We start from the raw sequence: 22,240 nt of genomic DNA on the forward strand, positions 1-22,240 counted from the left end.
GACACCCCACATGTAACGTGGATGGGCCAGAAATGAGCTTCAACCACAGGACCATTGAAAAAGACAGCTAGCTAAGACCCCCTCCCCACAGCTTTACTGTCAAGGATTTGGTAGGCTTCTGAATGTCCCTATTACCATTGAACCCAAACATTAAAATAATTTAAATCCTCTGCCAAGAAATCACTTGACACACTTCATAATGTTTTCTCTAGAACAAGGAATGACGTCAGAAAGCTGAGGAAGCAAAATCCATCGTGAGTTTTAAGAAGGTCATCGATAAATCTTCAAATAAGAAAGGGAATGCAAATGAGTGAGGAGCACCTACTAAAGTATGAACACAGATTTCATGGGTATTGTTGGCTCCCAATTTGCTGCAGAGTAGGTAAAATTTTCCATTGAATCAGTGGAAGGACAAACTTGGAAATATTTAGAATTCCAGGATTAAAGTAATTCAACCACCATTGATTAATGTTTGAAGGAATATAATCTGTGGTCTTGTGTTATTGTAACCTACACATTGTGCACTAGGCTGGGAGCAGGAATATGCTCTCAATCCTGTTTCTGCCTACAGGCTGTGTCTAATGTTTTTGTGTGAACAGGCCAGAGTCAGGATTAAAAAGCAAATGTGCCCAATTAATTTATGCTCAAACTAGAGAAAGTTGCTCATTGCTCAAAATTGGTAAGCATATGAAGATTCTTAATGACTGAGAGCAATTAAACAGAGAGGAAAATCGGACAGCTTTGTCAGCTGGGGATTGATTACGACTTACTACCTGCTACTAACTTGCAGTTCTGTCATTTCTTAAACGTTGGGAATATTACTTCTCAAAGGCTCACATTAGAGTAGCTCTAAATTTGATTGCAGTTGGAATATAAGTCACTTAGCAATGGGAAAGAGCAATAGTTTTTTTTCCCCCCATAAGTGAGTGACCAGGAATAAACGCACTACAGCAGGGTAATTTCCTGAGGAGCAATCTAATCAGCAGACATGGGCAATGGTTGCACCATTTGTAATCCACCAATAATAATGATGTTAAGATGCTTATTAAGCAGTTCACCAGCCTATTATCACCCCCATCACTATCCTGGATCCCACTAATGTGTCATGCAGTGTTCAATTTTCTGTCACAGAAAAATGAAAACAAAATAGATTTAATCTGAAGCAACAGACAATCTGCTGGAGGAACTCAGTGAGTTGAGCAGCATCTGTCTAGATATACTGGCTTTGGAGGTGGTCCAGAGGAGGTTCACCAGATTGATTCTGGAGATGAGGGAGTTAGCCTATGAGGAGAGATTGAATCACCTGGGACTATACTCGCTGGAATTCAGAAGAATGAGAGGGGATCTTTATAGAAACATAAAATCATGAAAGGGATAGATAAGATAGAGGCAGGAACGTGCTTCCACTGGTGGGTGAGACAAGAATCAGGGAATGTAGCCTCGAGATTCGGGCAAATAGATTTATGATGAAGATGAGGAGAAACTGCTTTTCCCAAAGAGTAGTGAATTTGTGGAATTCTCTGCCTAGGGAAGCAGTAGGGGCTACCTCATTAAATGTGTTTAAGACTGTAAGATAAATTTTTGCACAGTAGGGTGATTAAGGGTTAGGGGAAAAGGCAGGTAGGTGGAGCTTAGTCCACGGCAAGATCAGCCATGATCGTATTGAATGGCAGAACAGGCTCGACAGGCTAGATGGCCGACTCCTGCTCCTATTTCTTATGTTCTTATGAAAGAAATTGTCAACATTTTGGGTTAAAATCTTGCATCAGAGCTGAGTGGAGAGGCAAGATGGCCAGCTTAGGGAGGAGAAGGGAAGTAGCAAGGAAAGATTCCGGGGTGATTGATGAGCTGGGGACAGCAAATGGGCTGGTTTGGGTTGATGTGCATTATAAATCTTGCAACATTTTAAGCTGATGGTGAAGGCAATGCAGAGTAAAGGTGGGGTGTCAAGCAGGTACTGACACCCTTTCATTTTCTGGCAGGTGAGTGAGCATAAAAAGAATCCTGTTCACTAAGATGCAGTGCTCAACCCCATTGGCAACCAGTCTCCTCCGCAAGAATGACTTTCAGCCTTTGATCAACGTTATTGCTTATAGTTTCAGTGCTGTCACTGGGGCTTATCATCAGCTCCCAGATACACAATCTCCTGAAGTTGGACAGTAGAGTCTGTGAGCAAGGAATGAAATCACATAGCTCAACTTTGAGCCAGATTTTGTACTTCCTCTACACCTTTGAGAGTGGGAAAACCTTTTTTTAAAAAAGAAATCACATTTGTGTATTTTCTGCTTCATTATATACAGGACATTCCTGGACTTGATTCAGACATACCATTTAAAGCTAATAGTTGTGGTTGAGGACCCCAGTTTTACTATTACACTGAGTAGAAGGCTTTTCCATAATGTTTTTTATTCTGCATGTGCCGTGTGACACTTGACAAGTCAGCATAGAGGGAACAGAAATGCAGCAAAAATGTGCTTTTTTTTTTCCAGTTATCATTCATATCTGCAAACAACTTGCTCTATTTCCCATTGCCTCATGGTTAAGAAACATTTCAGTTTCAGACTTACTTTGTTTACAAATTTGCCCATGGCTTCCTTCCCCAACCTCCCCCACCCAACCCTCTGCTAATCTCCTGCGGCAAGTTGTCTGTGCCACACCAGTTTCAGCCTTTTCAGAAGCTTTCTCAGTTGCCTGGACCTTGAGCTGTAGAGTTCCTTGCCCAAACCAACTGCCAGCACTCCCCTGTGACGGAGTGCTGTATCAGGGCGGTCTCGGTGCACACAACCCCTTGCATTCTCAGAATGACTTTGACATCTGGTGAGACTCCATCCTTGGGCCTGCTGGCTGCCAAAGGTGGTACTGTATTTGAATGTTTGAGAATGTATTAGACATTCAGTAACAATTGGGACATATCAAAAATAAAAAGTTGTTAAAAGTTTAAAATAGTGAAAGGTTCAAATGTTATCTCGCTCTGTGTCTCCAACAACTAGAAATCTTTACTAAATTTAATATTTTTCAAATAAACAATGCTCCATTTCCCATGTGGCTGGCAGCCGTTTCTCCCAGTTATTTGAATGTACACTCACCAGATATAACTTGGTTCTGCTTCAACAAGCAGATTTCCAGTCTGGGAGTGGTAGGTATGTGCAAGTTGATGTTTCCCTGAATCCACCAGTACAGTACAAGTGGTGCCATAAGCACAGATGCCATTGTTGGATTAGGCCCCTGCCAGTGCCACAAGTAAACGCCAACATGGGAACTGTGCCAGCCTGAAATTGTTCAGAAAATTAACTTTACGCGATATCATAATGGGCTAGGACTGAAGACTAGCAGAACTCTTTGCATATAATGAAGAACACTTAGAAATCTGAGGATTGTATTTGCAAGGTTTTCCCTTTCTTAGGGGTTCTACTTTGTTGTATTTTCTCTATAATAGCAAGGCAAAATCATGCTTCAAGGTGAAACATCGGGGTGTACTGACAACACTGTACCTTGCCAATGATGTACCTGTTATCAGTACAGTTTAGATTTATTAAATTGATGGGGTGGTTGTTCCACAAAGAGCACTTGAGGGAGCTGGCATATTCAACTAAACTCCAGTGAATATGAGAGAATCTCACAAAGATATGCAAAATTCTGAAAGGGGTTGACACAGGGTAGATGATAAGCTGTTTCTTCTTTTTGGATGTGCATTCACTGTCATTATGCAAACTGTAATTTAAACTAATTGCACTTTTTTTTTCTGACCACCTAATTCATTCAGTCACAAATCAATATTTTGGTTCTGTTGAAGGAAGGATCACATCAAGCTCTGCATTTCAGATAATGGATAAAATGGACAAGGGCAAAGCAATGTCTCATTACAAGAATGCCAACAAAGCAATAACAGGAAAGCACATCATTTGCTGTTCAGGACCTTGGCAAGTCTAATGCTACTACGATAAACTGAACAATATGATGTACTGTTTAAAAGCTTTGAAGAGGAAGTGATCGCACTTTCAGCTATGCAAAGCACTTGGGCACAGTCCAAGGTGCATCTAAAAAAAATATTTCTGAAGAGCTTTTTCTGAACTCAGTAAGCGTTGTATGATATATCCAAAATTTAGTTAAAATAGAAAAGAATAGCAATGTGATTTATCAGACTTGAATAGTTTCAACTGATATTTTAAAGAATGTCTTGTATTTACTTTTTAAATTGCAACGACGGTCACGTGAGGGAATGTTGTTATTTTCATAACCACTCATTTCCCGTAACACAACGGCCAAATTTTTAACCCCATAACCTAAATTTATAGTTTGAGAGCATCACCATGAAATTCTACTTGCATTTTCATTGTATATGGTGTAAGCATACACAGAACAGCAGTTCCAACAATGGCACAATTATATAATAATACAATGTCATTTCACAATACTTTGGTATGACAGCACCCCTCTTCCTTTACCCATCTGCCCAAGCCCACTGTTTAATCTTTTGTTCTATATATTGCACCGGAATGATGTACTACTTTAGAAGGCCTGCACTCTAAATATTCAGAGTTTAAAAACATTCAGGATTCAAACACTGATGCATTTACAATTCCTGCAGTGATGGATCACAATTGCACACAGTATGGTTAAAACTTCTTTATTAACTTGTAATCATAAAACATATAAAATTTTACTTTGAGTTTGTAAAAAGCATCACTTAAAAATTGCAATCTTTGACAAATTTTTATCTAAAATATCTATATTTTGAATACTGCTTGGTCCCAAGGAATTCTAACTTGTGATCTGTATTATTTCCTTAATCCAAGAGTTAAGATAACATTACAGAATCATAGCCATGCACAGTTGGGAGGGACATTTGTGGATTGGCAAAGACTGTGTTGGAAGGTCAATCCTGAACACATTTCATTTAATGAGCAGTTGGATTTTACAAAATAGTACTCCTAAGTATATTAGAATTTCGGGGCAAGATCCCTATTTTCTCCATGATTACTTAGTATTAAAGAAGGGTGAAATATTGTCTTGGCTACCTGGGCTTTTAAGTGTGCATTATTGGGAATGCACCAAGCAGTGACTTTTCCATTTTACACTTCCAGACAAAATAATTTCTTCCTTTGATTAACATTTGAAGGGGAAAATGTTAAATTATCAAAGCAAGAGCTGGCACATGAGCCTTGGTTGATGAGCTTTGACACAATATTTCAATGGGAATGGAGTTGGGTAGCTCTGGTTTGGAGTTAAGATATCCAAAATTGATCAAGGCTCCCCTATTTGCAAGGTGATGCTGTAACCTTAATGCATTATTTCTGCAAGCCAATCTTTATAAATTAAGCTAATTGCATTTGATTTAATGGAAGCTGATGAATTCTCTCTTGTACAATACACAAAAAGTGCCGGAGGAACTCAGCAGGTCAGGCAGCATTGATGGAGGGAAACAGTGGACGTTTCGGGCTGAGACCCTTCATCAGGACTGGAAAGGAAGAGGGCAGAAGCCAGAATAAGAAAGTGGGGGGATGGGCAGGAGCAAACGCAGGCAAGGGATAGGAGAGTCCAGGTGAGGGGGGAAGGCAGTGGGAGGGGGAGAAGATGTAATAAGCTGAGAGATGATAGGTAAAAGAGGCAAAGGGCTGAAAGAGGAGGAATCTGGTAGGGGAGGGCAGTGGACCATGGAATAAAGGGAAGGAGGCGGATAGGAGAGGAGATGGGCAGGTCATCAAGGTGGGGAAAGGGTCCATTGCCCTCTCCTACTGGATTCCTCCTCCTTCAGTCCTTGGCCTCTTCTACCTATCACCCCTCAGCTAATTACATCTGCCCCCCCCCACCTACCTACCTACCTTACCCCTCTCACCTGGATTTGCTTATCACCTGAATTCACCTATCATCTGCCTATGAGTGCTCCTCCCCCTCCCCCCACCTTCTTATTCTGGCGTCTGCCCTCTTCCAGTGCTGATGAAGGGTCTCCATCCGAAATGTCAACTGTTTGTTTATTTCCCTGCATAGATGCTGCCTGACCTGCTGAGTTCCTCCAGCACTTTCTGTGTATTGCTCCAGATTCCAGCATCTGCTGAATTTCTTGTGTCTCCGAATTCTCTCTTGTATTCAGCCAACCATTTTCTGGAGAGTGTGTTCCTGGAGTACACTGAATATAACATACCACTTAAATGAATGAAATATGTAGAGTGTGTCTAAAATGTAATAAGCAGTCAAGAGATTTCTGCCTCTTTGCTAACATGGAATGAAACCAAGAAAGTGGATGCAAACTCTTAATGCAGCATTCTTTGTTAAAACCCTAAAAGTCAATCTACTTATCCAGAGATTAAAACACTTCAAAGGGAAGTGCACAGTAGATTGATGCAAATTAACTTTTTGGGGATAAATCAACCAACGTGGCTGTTTCTTTGCATTGATGAGAATGCCTCTAGTTTAACAATTCATGCATGGTTCTGCCTCTAGTTTAACAATTCGTGCATGGTTCTGCAGGTAAGTAATTTTATGCTACCCAACTTGTCCCTGGTTCAGACTGATAAATAATTCTCTTTTTGATTCTTGCCTGGTTCAGAGCAATAGGTAATTCAATCCCATTCTATTCATGCTTGGTGCAGAATGACAGGTAATTCAATAATGTCCCTTTCATATCTTTTCTCAGATTAATGGCTAACGTCTCTGGTTCAGTGCATCAGATAATTTCTCTTGCGTCTACTGAAAATCTCATTCAGAGTGGTAGTTACTCCAAGAAGCTCAGTTCCTGTTTGGTGCAGAGTTCAATGTAATTATCTTTGATTCAGTTCTTAATAAATAGCAAAGCAAAACTGCTAAATGCTCCTTTTCGGTATTGGGTGCTAATGCACCAATACATAAGGCTGTTGCACTTCCATCTCCTGGCAGCAAATAAATTTTAGAAAAAAGACTCAATATTCTCTCAAATGATACCATTTTGAACCAAGCTGTCAGATCTAACAAAATATTTTAGGATGATTGTACCAAGTTAATTGCTACAATTAGACTACAAATCCATGGAGGATATGTCAAAGTGGAGTTTATTGTCATATGCAAAAGGACATGTATGCACAAGTGTAATAAAAATTATTTGCAGCCGTGTCACAGGCACATAGCATCATATAACCAGCGTTCACAAGAAAAACAAATTAAACATATTATACACTTTTTTTTACAAGAAAGAACACAATTAGAACAGAAAAAATGTCCATTTTAGTGCAAAGTAATCAAAGTGGTCATAGTGTTGCTAAACTGTAGTGATTGGGTTGTGCCGATTGGTTCAAGAACCGAATGGTTGAAGGGAAGTTGCTCTTCTTTAACCTGGTGGCGTGGGATTTCAGGCTTCTGTACCTCCTGCCCAATGGTAGCTGTGAGAAGGTGGCATGGTCTGGATGGTGGGGATCTTTGGATGTTGCCACTTTGAGGCAGTGCCATGCTTAGCAATAGTATGGAAAGGTGGAGGGACAGAATAAACTGAAGATATCATTGATATGAAATAAAATTTTGTGCTTGGAAATTCCAGTGGGCCTAGTTTGGAAAGGTGTAATAAAGTTGTCGCCCAATGCTGGGCGCACAGGTCATTTCACTAACTGACATAGGTCTCCATACCTGCTAGGCCTGAGTCCATACACCCTTATAAAACAACTTGAGAACACATACCACCAGGCTCAAGGACAGCTTCTGTCCTGCTGTTATAAGACTTTTGAACAGACCTCTTGTACAAAAAAGATAAACTCATGATCTCTCAATCTACATCGTCATGGCCCTTGCACCTTATTTGACTACCTGCACTTCACTTTCTCTGTAACTGTCACACTATATTCTGCTTTCTGTTATGGTTTCCTCTTGTACTACCTTGATGTACTTGTGTATGGAATAATTTGTCCAAATGGCATGCAAAGAAAACCTTTTCACTGTATTTCAGTACATGTGACAATAATAAACCAATTACTATTTACCTAAGTTGAGCAGCACCAGGTATTCTTTTCCCTTCCAGATCAGTAAGGAGTATAACTGATTCCATCACCATTCCCTCCAGTAAAAGGTTTGTTTACTTTGGAAGACCCCATAGGTACTTGACCCAGGTCATTAAGGATCCTCACTACCTGGGAAGTGCCCTCTTCACATTACTACCATCGGGGAGGAGGTACAGGAGCCTGAAGACCCACACTCAGCGTTTCAGGAACAGCTTCTTCCCCTCCGCCATCAGATTTCTGAACGGACCATGAACAGTGCCTCATTATTCCACTTCTGCACTATTTATTTATTTTTGTAACTTATAGTAATTTTTATCTCTTGATCTTGCATTGCACTGCTGCTGCAAAACAACAAATTTCACAACATACGTCAGTGATAATAAATCTGATTCTGATGTCCTAGAGTCCTTGGTGAGTTTCCCTAGTTAGGGGTATTAGATTGAGGGAGGCAGTAACTACAGTTGCCTTCTATTTTCCACGATTGCAATGTAATCACCTCAGAAATATATGCAGAGCATAAATCAGGTTACTTTTCAACCCAATATCCAATGTTCACATGGTGTATAATTCATGAATGTTAAGTATTAAATTAATTATCATATTTAAAAAGTGATTCCACTAATTTATTTGTCCCTTAGCTAACCTGAGGAGAAAAGCACTTAAATTCAGGCAGAAGCGTTTGTTAAGAAGCATTTTGAAACCAGACCAGCCACACCTGATCAAATTTCAGTCTGCTTTTCACAATTAGCAAGACTTTGTTTTTACTATTTTTTGTTAAAGAAAATCTCTTTCCACTCTGGAAACGGTTGCATTCATTGGGGTCACCTTGGTCTGTATGTAATCAAGCAATGTTCCTAAAGTTTTTAGTGATTTTAATAGATATTGAAATGCAGAATATGATCAGAATGCTACGTGATCCAAAATTGATTTTAGTCCGATTAAATCACATTAGTAGATATTTCGATGTGTAATTGTGTCAACTGCCAAACAGGAGGCCTGAGCACTTCTAATCAGCACCTACACTAGGATGTCTGACAGTTTCCCTGTCTTGGGTGCATACCTAATGATGTCTGTTGTTGTGCAATGTGCATTTAAACCCATATCAACGTAATTTGGAGCTCAAAGCTCCAAACACTGGCTGTCGTGAAAGGATCTTGGGAAAACTAGAAATACATTGTGCTACATTCTTACCTTGCTCAATAATTAAAGGAAGATGTACTGTATTTTTAAATATGAATATGTTATCTACATATGTGTGTGTACTTGTACCATGATCCTTTTGGACAGGAGAGTCGTGTGGTGTGACTGCTTCCCAGCAATGTAACATAGTCACAGACTGAAAAATTCAGTCTGAACCAACAGCTTAAAGATTCTGCATGTAAATAGTTTAAATGTCTTGCAAATAAATCTCTAACTTTTTGGATATGCTGTGTCTTAACACCTTTTGCAAAGATGTTACAAGACACTCTGCTGATATTGGACCACTTCATGCGAGAGCCCCAAAACTCCTGGGAAAATGCTCAATCCAAATTGCTCGGTCGGAGCTGAAATTAAAGAGTACTTTTTGGAAGATGTAATTGATGAGGTGGAATTGTTTTCAGCTGGCTAATCATTTTGAAGGTGGCTCAAACCTTGAGGTAGATGTGACAAGTGCACAGGAATTTACAATAGTGAAGACCTCCTGTAGCCTCATTGTTTTGGCAGAACAGTCTCTGTATCACTGCCATGGGGATTGTGGTTTATAAGGCCTGATGATCTTTTGCTTGTTTCATGCAACAAAATGGTGGAAGCTGCATTATAATGTCCTGGCTCCCATTGGGACCCATGCAGATATTGATTCCACACATCTTGAAGTGGAGGCCAAGCCAACGTTGTCACACATTTGCATTTAAATAATTTTCTGTTCTTTTGGGGGATGTGATTTAGTACTGACATGCAATAATGTTTGAATGCATGTTATTTCCAATTCAATTTCATATGTCTCAATATATGGCAGGCACAGTAGTGTAGCGGTTAGCATAATGCTATTACAGCATCAGTGACCCGGCTTCGATTCCCACCGCTGTCTGTAAGGAGCTTGTACGTTCTCCCCGCGTATCTGCGTGGGTTTCCTCCGGGTGCTCCAGTTTCCCCCCCACATTCCAAAGACGTATGGGTTAGGAGCTGTGGGCATGCTATGTTGGCGCCAGAAGAGTGGTGACACTTGCGGGCTGCCCCCAGAACACTCCACGCAAAAGATGCATTTCACTGTGTTTTGATGGACACGTGACTAATAAAGATATCTTGTATCTAGAGATGCAAATGTCTGTGATGTTTAAATTAGTGAATCAATATAATTTTTGGCTCCTTTTGTCAATCCCTTCAATATAAAGGAAGGAGATTTTCATCTGCAATTCTGTCCTGTACCCTCCTCTATCTAACTGGAGTCTTCCCCTTGCTCAGCTTCCTGCCCTATTTCCCATGCATCTGTCTTTTCAATTTTGTTTCATAATTCTATTTTTTCTTCACTAACCTGGTTATTGCCATTCATTCATGCCTCATTGCTTTATTAAAAGGCACACTGCTGCCAGTGTACAAATGCAATCTCGGTCTGAAATGTGAGTAAAAGTAGATTGTCAAACTGCTGCCCCCTTCAACTTGCATTGCATCAGCTGTCTCAAGGGCGAAGAACTGCATGCACCTACTCAGGCATGTCCTTCCCGATTCATAATAAAGGTAATTTAAGATGGTACAGCTCATGTCTGGTTGAAAGGAATTAGCAACTTAATACTTTCCAATTTATACCTCGTTCAGCATAAGTGGGAAGGTAAGATTAATTTCCCCAGAATAGGTTGAATCTTGACATGGCTGCTATGATAATACTATCAAGCACTTATTTGTTGACTTCATCTCTGCCTGTGTACAAGATGTTCTGGGACACTTCTGGTGCATGCACCATTGCTTGAGTGCCTGTTGTTTCCAAATTACCTTTCACCTTTTTAGTCCTGGTTGCATTGCTGGTACCTTACAAAATGTCTCATTAAATAGTAGCTTTCCATTACTTATTCTGCATTCTTGATGTAATGACAGAAGGTAATAGAGTTTTGGATCAGATAACGAAGTTAATGGCAAGGATCAGTTTCGTGCCAGAACCAAATGCATGAAAAGGACATTGGAACTTCCAGGAAGCCTCTACAATTAACACAGATGTATGCACAACTAGAATGCATATTGAGGATTTGAGCATAGAGTTTTTATTTATCCCTGCACAATTTTCTAGCTATAACATAAGCCAGAAAGCTGTACAACTTCTGTAAACTGACCAGACTAATTACAGATATGCATTTTGATTTTATAAAGTTCTGTGTCAGAAGTACTAATTTGGAAAAGGTTCTCTGCTTATGCTGTTCTTCAAGTAGGTAATGCAGAGAGAAATGTATATGCACAGACACCCATGTATCTGTACTTAAACAGAGGCACAAAGCTCAGTGTGTACTTGGATTGTCTGTGTACAGAGCTTTTGAACTTTGGTCAGCTGTTTCTAGCTATTACTGATCTTGACATTAGGGAAGAACTGGAATTCCTTATGTTTCAGACATTGTGTTTCACATTGCAAAAGATTACAAATCAAACTGATATATGACTGTCTCCTCCAGACATTCTTGCACTGTTAGGCAAACTACAAATATCTCTCGGTTTGATGTTACGTATCAATTAAAATAATCTGAAGTAGTTTTACACCAGTGCAGAATTTACAGGATGACTGACTTTTGAGATGATTATTAATATTTAAATTCTGCTTGGTCATGGTAATCTGTTGGCCTTGGCATTGGATGAGGAACTCGCTGCCACTGTGGAATATTGTGAGCATTAACTCAAATCGGTTAAATTGTGCCCTGGCACGTGATGATAACCATGAAAGTTGTGGAATTGTTGGAAAAACCTCATGCCCCTTGGGGAGGGGAGCCTACCACCACTTGGTCTGGCAGCAATGTCAAGAAATTGACTCTTGTTGCCCTTGAAGGCAGCCAGGAATGGGTAATGCAACCCATGTCCTGGCTACAAATAAAATCTTTTCAGTTCTGTTCCTTAACATTTCTCCATTTTATTTTACATTTGCAGGATAGATTTAAATTACTGTCCAATGAAAGACAGAATACTTCTGGAAAAATCCTAAGCAGTGATTCACGTGAGCTTATTCAAACTAGGTAGTCTTCAAGTACATCTGTGAAGTGCCAAATACAAAGTGATCAACTCGGAGTATGTATCACTTAAACATTTCTGTCTGGCAGTTGACATGTGATTCGCGTAGCCTGCCGCTCTCATCAATCTGATGCTGGAGGGACAAATGTGAGTTGAATTTTAAGAATTGTTGACACGGAGAGATCACATTTTGTCTTCTGCCTCTCTGCAGTGGCTCACCCTCAGGATCCACACCAGCCCACAGAAAAGCTAGCTATCCGCTGCTTCAAGTGTGGAGATCCATGTAAAGGACAAGTGCTACGTGTCCAGTCCAGACACTTCCACCTCAAATGTTTCACCTGCAAAGGTAGGATCACTGTTACTGCTTTTTGTCTCTTTTTTTATTTTCTTGTTTTCTTTTCATTGGTTTTTAAAACAAGCAGGGGCCGAATCCAAGCACATGGCCTATATTTTATGGATGGAACCACCACCTGATCACTATATAATATTAACTTCCTTGACAACATTGACATGATATTTCTCAAGCCCATTATATAACCCAAGATGGTTGCATATCTTTACAGATTTGATGCATGTCCTGTTTATATTAAGGGGGTTGTTTTGGATAAAGGATGAAAATGGATCCTGAGCTAATGAACCACATTGGTTTAAAACTGGTTCCAGTTCAAATTTTTGTTCCATTAGCTTATGAATGGAAAAACATTTATCCTTGGATGCTGGTGAGAGACCTTTCAGCCTCCCCTTCAACTCATCTTCAGACATTCAGTTCTATTGACCTAATGGGTCTGAAGGGGAGAAGTATCCTGCACAATGCTCCTACACCCACTTAATTCCTAAAGACAAGTTCCTTCCTTGTGGAGTGCACTGGCAGACATGCCACAATATGATCGGCAAGAGAACACACAGGTTCTTAAAAATTGTACTGGAGATTCTAGAAGATATGGTTTATGGAAAAATATTGTATTATCCCTGGAAAAACTGAAGGGACCCTCCCAAACTTTCCTTCTGCAGCAGTTGGTGTTGCTCAGCCAGGCACATATCCTCTTCCATCCCTTGATCAAGTATACTTCACAGGGAAGTAGTTTGTCTTTGGGCATTAGCAGCACCTGGGATGGGAGCATCAGTGCTGAGTGAACTCAGTTCTGTGATCCTTTCTTTGACTCTTTCGAGGAGGAATAACACAGCAAGTTCTTTTTAGCTGATGTCCTCAGAGAATTTGTTGAGTAATTGTTTTTGAGTTATTGAAATGTTCCAGGAGGTCTACTGTATGTCTTCAAGCCTCCAGCAAGAGGTGATATTCCTTTAAGTAGAGCTCAATTCCTCTGCAAGTGGTTGTTTACTCTAAATTCACTGATCTTTGCTGAAAGAAGCTGTTAGGTCAACCATGCACCAAGAATGCCATGAAGACTTCATAATGACATCTAGCAGGTAGCTAAAAAAGCTTACTGATCCTCTATGTGGCTGTTTTCAGCACAAGTTTCAATTCCTTTTTCAAACTGACGTCTTGTGCTAAATGTGGGATAAAATAGTTTTTAATTCCATGGGAGGCTGTAAACAACTGAGATGGTTGTCAAAATGTATGCCCTTAGTCCTTTTTAAAGGCTTCCTGTTTTCTCTCTATCTCAAACAGAATGGTCTTCTCAAGCTTATTACAAACCTATGAGGATCAGATTGTGGTAATAAGGATATCCTTAGTGCATTAAGTGATATTGTGAGTTTTCATGATTTGGTTAAGCTTCGTTCCTGGAATTCTACTGTTTTGATTACAATATGATTTTTAAAAAAATGTAATTTGCTTTCTATGGAACTGAATCTTGGAAATCGAGCACAATACCCAGCCTGGCTCTCCATTGGTAAATTTAGATGAGCTACAGAAGACCAATTTCTATCCAGGTATCACATCAATGTTTTACTCCTGGATCCCAAGTGAAAATCTAGTTCAGTGACACTGTTCTAATTTAATGAAACAGGTCCTGAGTGGCTAATTTAACTAAGCAGGAGTCCTTCTGCATTGTAGCAACCAGTTGGCAACGTGTTTGGTGCCTCACTTCTATGGATTAATTGTTAATTTTCTGTCTGTATTTGAGTCAATACTTGAAGAATTTTACCTCTGCTGCTGCAGGTTGGAAAGGAAATGTTCAGTGATGTTTGAAGTGCAGTCTAGAGGAACTAATTGTACATTTCAGAATCCCTCTCCAAGAATTTTTAATGAATTCTGCGAACCTTAGCTAAAGGAATGTTGATGTTGCCAAGAACACAATCGGATTTTCCGCTCTATACCTGATGCCTTCAATATTCCTTTTTACCCATGATTTTAAGAGTTCTCTCCAACATCCTGTTATGATTTCAAAAATAAATTGAAGGAGAATTCCATTAATGACTGCAATAGCAACTGCTAATTCTTCAAAACCAGAAGGCCAAATACGTCAAAAACTATATTCAGAGGAGTTTTGATATAAAAACACAGAACATTTTGAGGACTGAATGCTTTTCCTTATTCCTTTCTATCTGTTTGTAAATTATCAGCTTCCAAATGATTCATTTGCAGTTTACGTCTGGGGTTAATTTCCCCTCGTCTGTTTGGGAGTCCTTTTTTAAGCCTGCACTTTTTTGGGGCTGATTGAAAACTGCTACGATCCAGGTATGTGTGAAGGTGATAAAGCAGACATCTGCAGATTTACCACCCCACTGTAGTTCAGGAGCAGTGGAGCAGTGCACATGCTGTCCATGATTCCATTTACATCTGAGGCGCAATAACTTGGAGATTGAGGAAGTGAGCACCCCTGTTGTCAGATGTAGCATTGGACATTTAGGTGAAGGAGGTCCAGAGGAGGAGGATGTACAGTAGCTGCCCAAGGATGAGTTATTTCCACTTTCCTCATCCTCCTGGCCTTATTCTTTTCTGTGGACCTCCAGCAAAATGCTCGGGAAGAATAATAGTTCCTCGCGATGACTACGGTAAGCTGTCTGGTATAGTAGAGAAGCACAGTGCTCGCTTTGTTAGGGTGAAGTGAATAAATGTTAAGAGTGTTGGTCAGTTTGTCTCAAGTTGTCTTTAAACCTGCAGCAACCATTAAACCATGGAGATGCAAGAGATTGCAGATGCTGGAATCTGGACCAAAAAACAATCTGATACAGGGTTTCGACCCGAATCGATGTCAATTCCTTTCCTCCCACAGATGCTGTTCGACAGCTGAGCTCCTCCATGTTTGTTGAACCATTAAGCCATGAAAGTTGAGCATAATTTTGAGCTGTTTGCAAATCACAACAGTGGCTTTTTGACTCCCTGGTTGTAGAAGAGTTAGTTAGTTGAAGCACTAGCCATCCTAACTGTTAACTTCTCCAAGATGTTCCCAGGTAATGTTGTTAGATCCTTTTCTTTTGCCTCATTTTCTTCTGCACTTCAACAACTTTACCGAGATGGCATTGTCTCTTTACCAAGATGGCTAAGGTTGGTCTTAACTGATGATGCAAATTGAAACCAATCTTAGCTACCTTGGAGCTCTGTTGCTAGCTCAAGTGTCTGAGGGGAAATTTGCCTCTATCAAATAAAGGATATTTTAGTGGAAATGGCTGTTAACCCTGGTAGATGATTTGGCTCCATCTTTGTAATAAGAATTAAGGCCTGGACTGAGGAGGATATGAGAGCAAAAGTATGTAATGATCAGGAATGGTCAAACTCTTGAGTTTGGAATTTTCTCTTGTTGTTAATCCCACCGGGGGGCTGGGGGGGAGGGGGAAGAAAAATTGGCTCTTATTGCTCATTATGCTTGACAATCTCTATTTGTTCCTCTCACCAGGTGATAAATCTGGTATGCGTTATTTCTTGTCAGTTTGCATGCAGTGAAGCAACTTTTAAGCCACCAATTTACCTAAGGATCAGAGTGGGTGGTTGTTGGCTTTCTGCTTCAGTAGTTGATTTATGTTATTTCCATAATTATTGCAAGAGAAACAACTTCAAAGAAAAATCTTCCTACAGACTTTTAAGCATCTTTTATCCATGCATAGTAATTGGGTAAAGGATGTGTAACCTTGTCTTAGTTAAAAGTGACAAAAAGTGATGGAAGGCTAAAAATAATATTTATTTGGATATGATACAGCAACTCATTTGCCTTCTCTCCGCAGGAGAAAATCATTTCACTGGAGAGCATTTGAACTTTGATTCTAATGCAGTCGAATGGAGGATGGATTGTTGAAATGCTGAATGGGACCTAGAAAAGAATAATTGGTTGTCAGTGAATCAATAAGAATTCCGTTATAAGACCAATGGAAAAATCTCATCAATCCTGGTACATTCATAGGAAAATCCATAGGAACAAGAATAGGCCATTCAACACCTCAAGCCTATTGGGTCCATCAATTAAATCATGGCTGACTATTTTCCCTAGTCTGGCTGCCTTGACTCCACTTCCTCAATGAATATCTGAAAATCATTGCAAGCTGCAATTTTTGCAGAGCGAATTCCAGGTTTCTTGATTGCACATCAAAGTAAATAAGTTTTCCATTTTCACCCTGTTGAAACACTTTTCTTAAGTACCATGATTGGAATATGCCTCCCCTATACTGGAAAGGATTGTGTCTGTCATGATTTAACTCCTTTTGGTCTTGGAATTATTATGATGAAAATTATCATAATTTTCTTCATGACAACAATCTAAGTGGAATCGAATCAAACAGGAGAAAATATCATTGAATTTTAAGAATGAGTGAACCATATGTATAAGTAAGCTTGAGCAGCAGAATCTTCAGCTGAATATGTCCCACCATAAAATAGTCTGCCTTCATGGAATGGCAGTGAGTTTCTGCCAACTGTACAGACATCTATTGTCACATGCAGTGGCACTGATCCCTGACCAGTAATGCCCAGAGTTTGTTTGAAGCCACAGCTGTGTTTGACTACTGGATAACTCATCAATTCCCTTATCTCCTGGCAAAGCTGCTTCCCCTACTCCACAATACCTTGCACTAACTCATTCAATGAGGCTTTTGTGTTTGGGAGCATACCAATGTTAGGCAGATTTTGGCTGCGATCTCCTGATGGTAGAAACTCCAAACATCTGTTTCATTGAATGTATGATACTGCATTTACTTTGCTAATTCATACACTTTTATAAAATGATCTTAGATTTGCCTTACACTATGACAAAACTTTAACGAGGCAGAGGAGAATATTTTAACTGAATGTTGCTGCGTTAGATAGCATTAATATAAAGCAAATGTTCCAAATGTGCAGTTTGAAAACTTCAGTGAAACTCTTAGTCTTTGTTGGAAGCCTGTTTGCTTTGATTCTAGACCTAGCCAAGTAACCAAGTAAGTGTGTAATATGGGCAGTGTTCCCATGTGGCATTTTGGATTCAAAGATATGCCAAGGTTCGAAGCACAAGCTAACTGTGGGGGAAGAAGAAAATCTGATCAGAGATTCAGTTTGGCATAGACAAAAATCAGGCCCAAACAAATCCCTTATTGACAATGCCTTGCCACCATAGTCGAAAATCCTGATGTGGTTTTTGTTTCATAGATATTATTAGTGTTAATTTTCTGAATATTTTAGTAAAGCCTTTAGACTAAAGCCTTTCGAGACTTTAGTAAAGCTTTTGACAAGATCCCTCATGGCAGGCTGATCCAAAAGATTAAGGCACTTGGAAGACTGGATTCAATATTGCCTTGGCCATAGAAGACAGGGTTGTGTTGGAGGGATGTTACCCAGATTGGAGGTCGGTGACTAATGGTGTTCCACGAATATTGATGTTGGGACCACTGTTTGTGATGTATGTGATATGGATGAAAATGTAGATGGGCTGAAAAGTAAGTTTGCAGATGACACAAAAATTGGTAGAGCTGTGGATTAATGAGGAAGGTTGTCAAAGGATTCAGCAGGATGTAGACCAGTTGGAAATGTGGACAGAGAAATGGCAGTTGAAGTTTAATCTGGGCAAGTATGAGCTGTTGCACTCTGTGAGGAAAGTGCATGGCAGAACCCTTTAGAATATTGAAGTACAGGGAGACCTTGGCGTGCAAGTCCACAGTTCCCTGAAAGTGGCTGCACATCGGTCAGTGCATTGAGTATAAAAGTTGAGAAGTAATGTTGCAGCTGTATAAAACTTTGGTTAGGCCACATTTTGAGTACTGCGTGCAGTTCTGGTCACCGCATTATATGAAGGATTTGGAGGCTTCGGAGAGGGTGCAGAAGGGGTTCATCAGGATGTTGTCTGAATTGGAGAGTATTAGCTATATGGAGAGTTTGGACAAACTTAGATTGTCTTTCCTGGAGTGTTGGAGGCTGAGGGGTGACCTGATAGAAATTTAGAAAATTATGAGAGGCATAGATTTGGTCAATAATCATCCATTTTCCCAGGATGGAAATGTCAAATCCTAGAGGGCATTGGTTTAAAGTAAGAGGGGGAAAGTTTAAAGGAGATCGACTGGGCAAGTTTTTTTTTTACATCGTGGTAGGTGCCTGGAACATGCTGTCAGAGGAAGTGGTAGAAGCATATATGATAGCAATATTTAAGAGGCATTTAGAAAGGCACATGAACAGGCAGGGAATGGAAGGATATAGACTGTATGCAGCCAGATGGGCTTAGTTTGGATTGGCATCCTGGTCAGCACAGATATCGTGGGCCAAAGGACCTTCTATGGACACTGATTTGAAGATTATTATTTCTCTCAATTTAAAGTAAATTCAGTTTTCATTGGAAAGCAATGGCATTAAAGCAAATAAGCTGGGAGAATGGGACTGAGATATGCTTGGCCATCTGTGTTTGCTTATCTGAATTATTTGTCACGCTTGCGATTAAATAATTTTGTCTAATTTCTTCACAAGAACCCACTTCCATAAGTCTTAAGAATTTGTGTTATTCTTCATGTGTGAGGCTTTAAGTGTTTTGTTGGATTTTGGGAACTGTAGCTTTTACATCAAATTAGCTGCCATCCATATTTTCACCTTTTCCAATTACTGAATTAGCTTTTCCAATCATGTTACTGAAAGACCAGAAGGGAAGAAGCACAGGTTGGTGAATTTGACTTCAAGCATTATGAAACTAATCTCTTCGCCATCAATAAATAATTGCATTATAGTTGTCGTCATAATATGACTTCCAACTCGATGTTTAGGCCAGAACACAATTCATTCAGTTTGGAAAAGCCTTCATTGTACTATTTCTGCCAAAGCTGCTTATTAATTTGGTGCTGGTCTTTTATTTTCTTCTTTAATTTTATATCAAATGCGAACTACTCATTTGACAATCATCTTGAACCTGAGCCTTTTGACAATGACTGAACGCCCAGGAGATTGTACTATGGGTTAGCGTAAGGTTTTCTAGACTGGTCAAGCCATGACATGAATGCACTTTTGTCCAACTGAATCAACAACATATCAGCCAATAGGGAGCAAAGAAGGGATTTATGGGCTCTGACAACCTGCTTTATAGCTTAAAAAAACACATGAAAGCATAAGAAACCCATCTCAGCCACATAGCATGGAAACAGACCCTTCAGCCCATTTAAGTTCACATCATCCATCAACCTGCACTAATCTAATTTTTGTTTTCCCCACATTTCTCTGCTACGCCCCCCCCTCCCCTTACGCCAGCAGATTCTACCACTCGGCTACATGCCAGAAGCAATTTATAGTGGCCAATTAACCTACCAACCAGCATGTCTTTGTGTGGGAGGAAACTGGAGCATCAGAGGGAAACCTACATCGTCACAGGAAAACTGCAAATTCTGTACAGACAGCACTGAAGGTCAGGACAGTGTACAGATGGCTGGAGCCGTGAGGCAGCAGCTCACTATGCCTATGCATATGGTTAATAATTGTTAAGTGGAATAGTGAACATAAGAGTTGTTTGACTTCTGTTTAAAGATGTACCATTTTCTGCACTCTCATCCATTTCAAACAGCAAAGTTTGAATGCACTTCTAGGAGTCTGACATTTAAGGTGATCTCCTGGTAGTGTATCCATATCATCTTGAAGGTGAGGAAGAAGATAATTGTTAGTAATCACTGGCCAGCTTAAAATTTTTAATGTCACTGCACACTATCTGCTGATAAAGCTATGAGACTGTCCCCAAATGTCTGAGATAGAATGCAAGGGGTTACATTATCTTGCATTATTCCAGTATATCTACTGCACAGTGGTGTCTTAAATAGATTGACATAGTACTCAACACTGGATATTTATAAGTGTTCATGTTGTTTGTTTTATCAAATGAATTTCACTGTGCCTGCCATTAATGTTCTTCCTGCAATGCCTACTTTTATGAAATCAGATAGTCAGAAGATCTGAAATACCAGCAGCAGCATCTAAACACAATAGGTTAGTGAGACATAACCTTGCAAAGAGAACTGTTGACCTTGACTTCTTTCTGAAGGGCTGCTCTTCGGTATCAGTACAATGTTGAGTAGTGCCAGTGTTCTGCTGGAATCTGTTGCCAAAGTGATCTCCACAAAAGTTGTTTTAATAGTGGCTGAGTGTGTGGAGCTGTCTGCCAATATTCACATTGCTGCCATTCTAAAGACTGGAATTCTGCCAAGTAGCATCTGAAAAATAAGTTCGTCAACTTAACCCAGTTACTGAATCTTGGATCTCATCATGTGTAGTGTGAGTTGTCAAAGAAAGCTGGATTGGCATTCTCTTCCTTGCATAGTTTGATCCCATGATCCCAACATCCTCAGGGAGGGAGCCTGTTTGCAGCACTGATTGGGGGGGGGGGGGGGAGGGGGTGGGGAGGTGTGCTCTCAGTCCCTGGGCATTGGGGGTACAGTCTTGCCACAATCGTAAGTATTGGAAAACCCAGTGGTTCTGACTGCACGGTAGTGTAGCGGTCAGCGTAACGCTATTACAGCGCCAGCGACCCGGGTTCAGTTCTGGCTGCTCTGTAAGGAGTTTGTACGTTCTCCCCGTGTCTGCGTGGGTTTCCTCTGGGTGCTCCAGTTTCCTCCCACATTCCAAACACGTCTGGGTTTGGAAGCTGTGGGCATGCTATGTTGGCGCCGGAAGCATGGCAACACTTGCGGGTTGTCCCCAGAACACTCTACGAGAAAAGATACATTTCACTGTGTTTCAATGTACGTGACAAATAAAGAAATCTTATCTCACATTTGTATCTACTCCCAGCTACACTATGGAGCTTGAGTTATGACATAATGAAATGCCCTGTCTCTCCAATGAGGAATCAGCTACACCATTTAGTCTATTGCCATATAAATGGCAAATAGGCACTTGATGCTCGGATGGGTTCAATTTCTGTGATTCTTTTTTTTTCCCCTTCTCACCTGCCACTACCTCGCCAACCCGATTCTGTGGGTGCCACAGTGTCCACGTGTAAGGCATCTTTTTAAATAGTGACCCAGTTGCAATTACTTCAGTTTCTCTGATTTAGATCGAGGAACCTGGAACTAACTAGTGTTATGTTGAAATCCCGTGCTATTTCTGCATTGAAAAGCAGTAATGTGAGGTGTGTTTGAAGGAAGAAGAATGCTGCTGCTCTGGCATTAATACAACATGCTTTTGGCTTAAGTTATCAAGGTGGTGATATTTAAATCCTGAAGTCATCATGTTCCACAGTTTATTTCATGTGTGGTGGTAATTCAGTGCAAAATTAACACTTGAGTACATGGAGCACTGAGTGCTGACCCAAAAGAAAGTGGTCTCCTTTTGTGCTTCTGTGGATCCTGCACCCGCTTCCTGACAAAGCTGGAGGATCTTGGACCCGTACAGCACAGAAAAAGGCCTTTTGGCCCAGCAAGTCCATGCCAGCCATTAAGCACCTATTTACACTAATCCCACACTGATTCCAGTTTATTTTCCTCCCCAGATTTTACCACTTGGGGAAGTTCACAGTAACCAATTAACCTAAACAATCTGCCCGTGGTGTGGGATGAATCCAGAAGACCTGGTGGAAAGACACAGAGTCACAGGGAGAATGTGCAAACTCCACAAAGACAGCACTGGAGATCATGATTGAACCTGGTCTCTGGAGTTGTGAGGCAGCAGTTCTACCAGTCACATACTGTGTTATCTTCAGATTTCTTCCATTTCCTCCTGCAATTTTCAATCCGCTGGAGGAACTCAGTGGGTCAAGTAGCATCTGTGG

General features: G+C 40.4%; 1 protein-coding gene across 10 annotated transcripts in view; it reads left to right on the plus strand.

Moving 5' to 3' along the window:
* The window catches only part of ablim1b (actin binding LIM protein 1b), a 290,641-nt gene that overhangs the window by 102,246 nt on the left and 166,155 nt on the right, over positions 1-22,240 (plus strand). For all 10 annotated transcript variants that reach the window (XM_052027491.1, XM_052027497.1, XM_052027496.1 and 7 more), the window contains one exon: positions 12,355-12,489. In XM_052027491.1, coding sequence (XP_051883451.1) covers positions 12,355-12,489 — 135 coding nt within the window. The remainder of the gene's footprint in view (positions 1-12,354; positions 12,490-22,240) is intronic.

The sequence above is a fragment of the Pristis pectinata genome, chromosome 12 (assembly GCF_009764475.1).
Source record: "Pristis pectinata isolate sPriPec2 chromosome 12, sPriPec2.1.pri, whole genome shotgun sequence".
NCBI lineage: Eukaryota > Metazoa > Chordata > Chondrichthyes > Rhinopristiformes > Pristidae > Pristis > Pristis pectinata.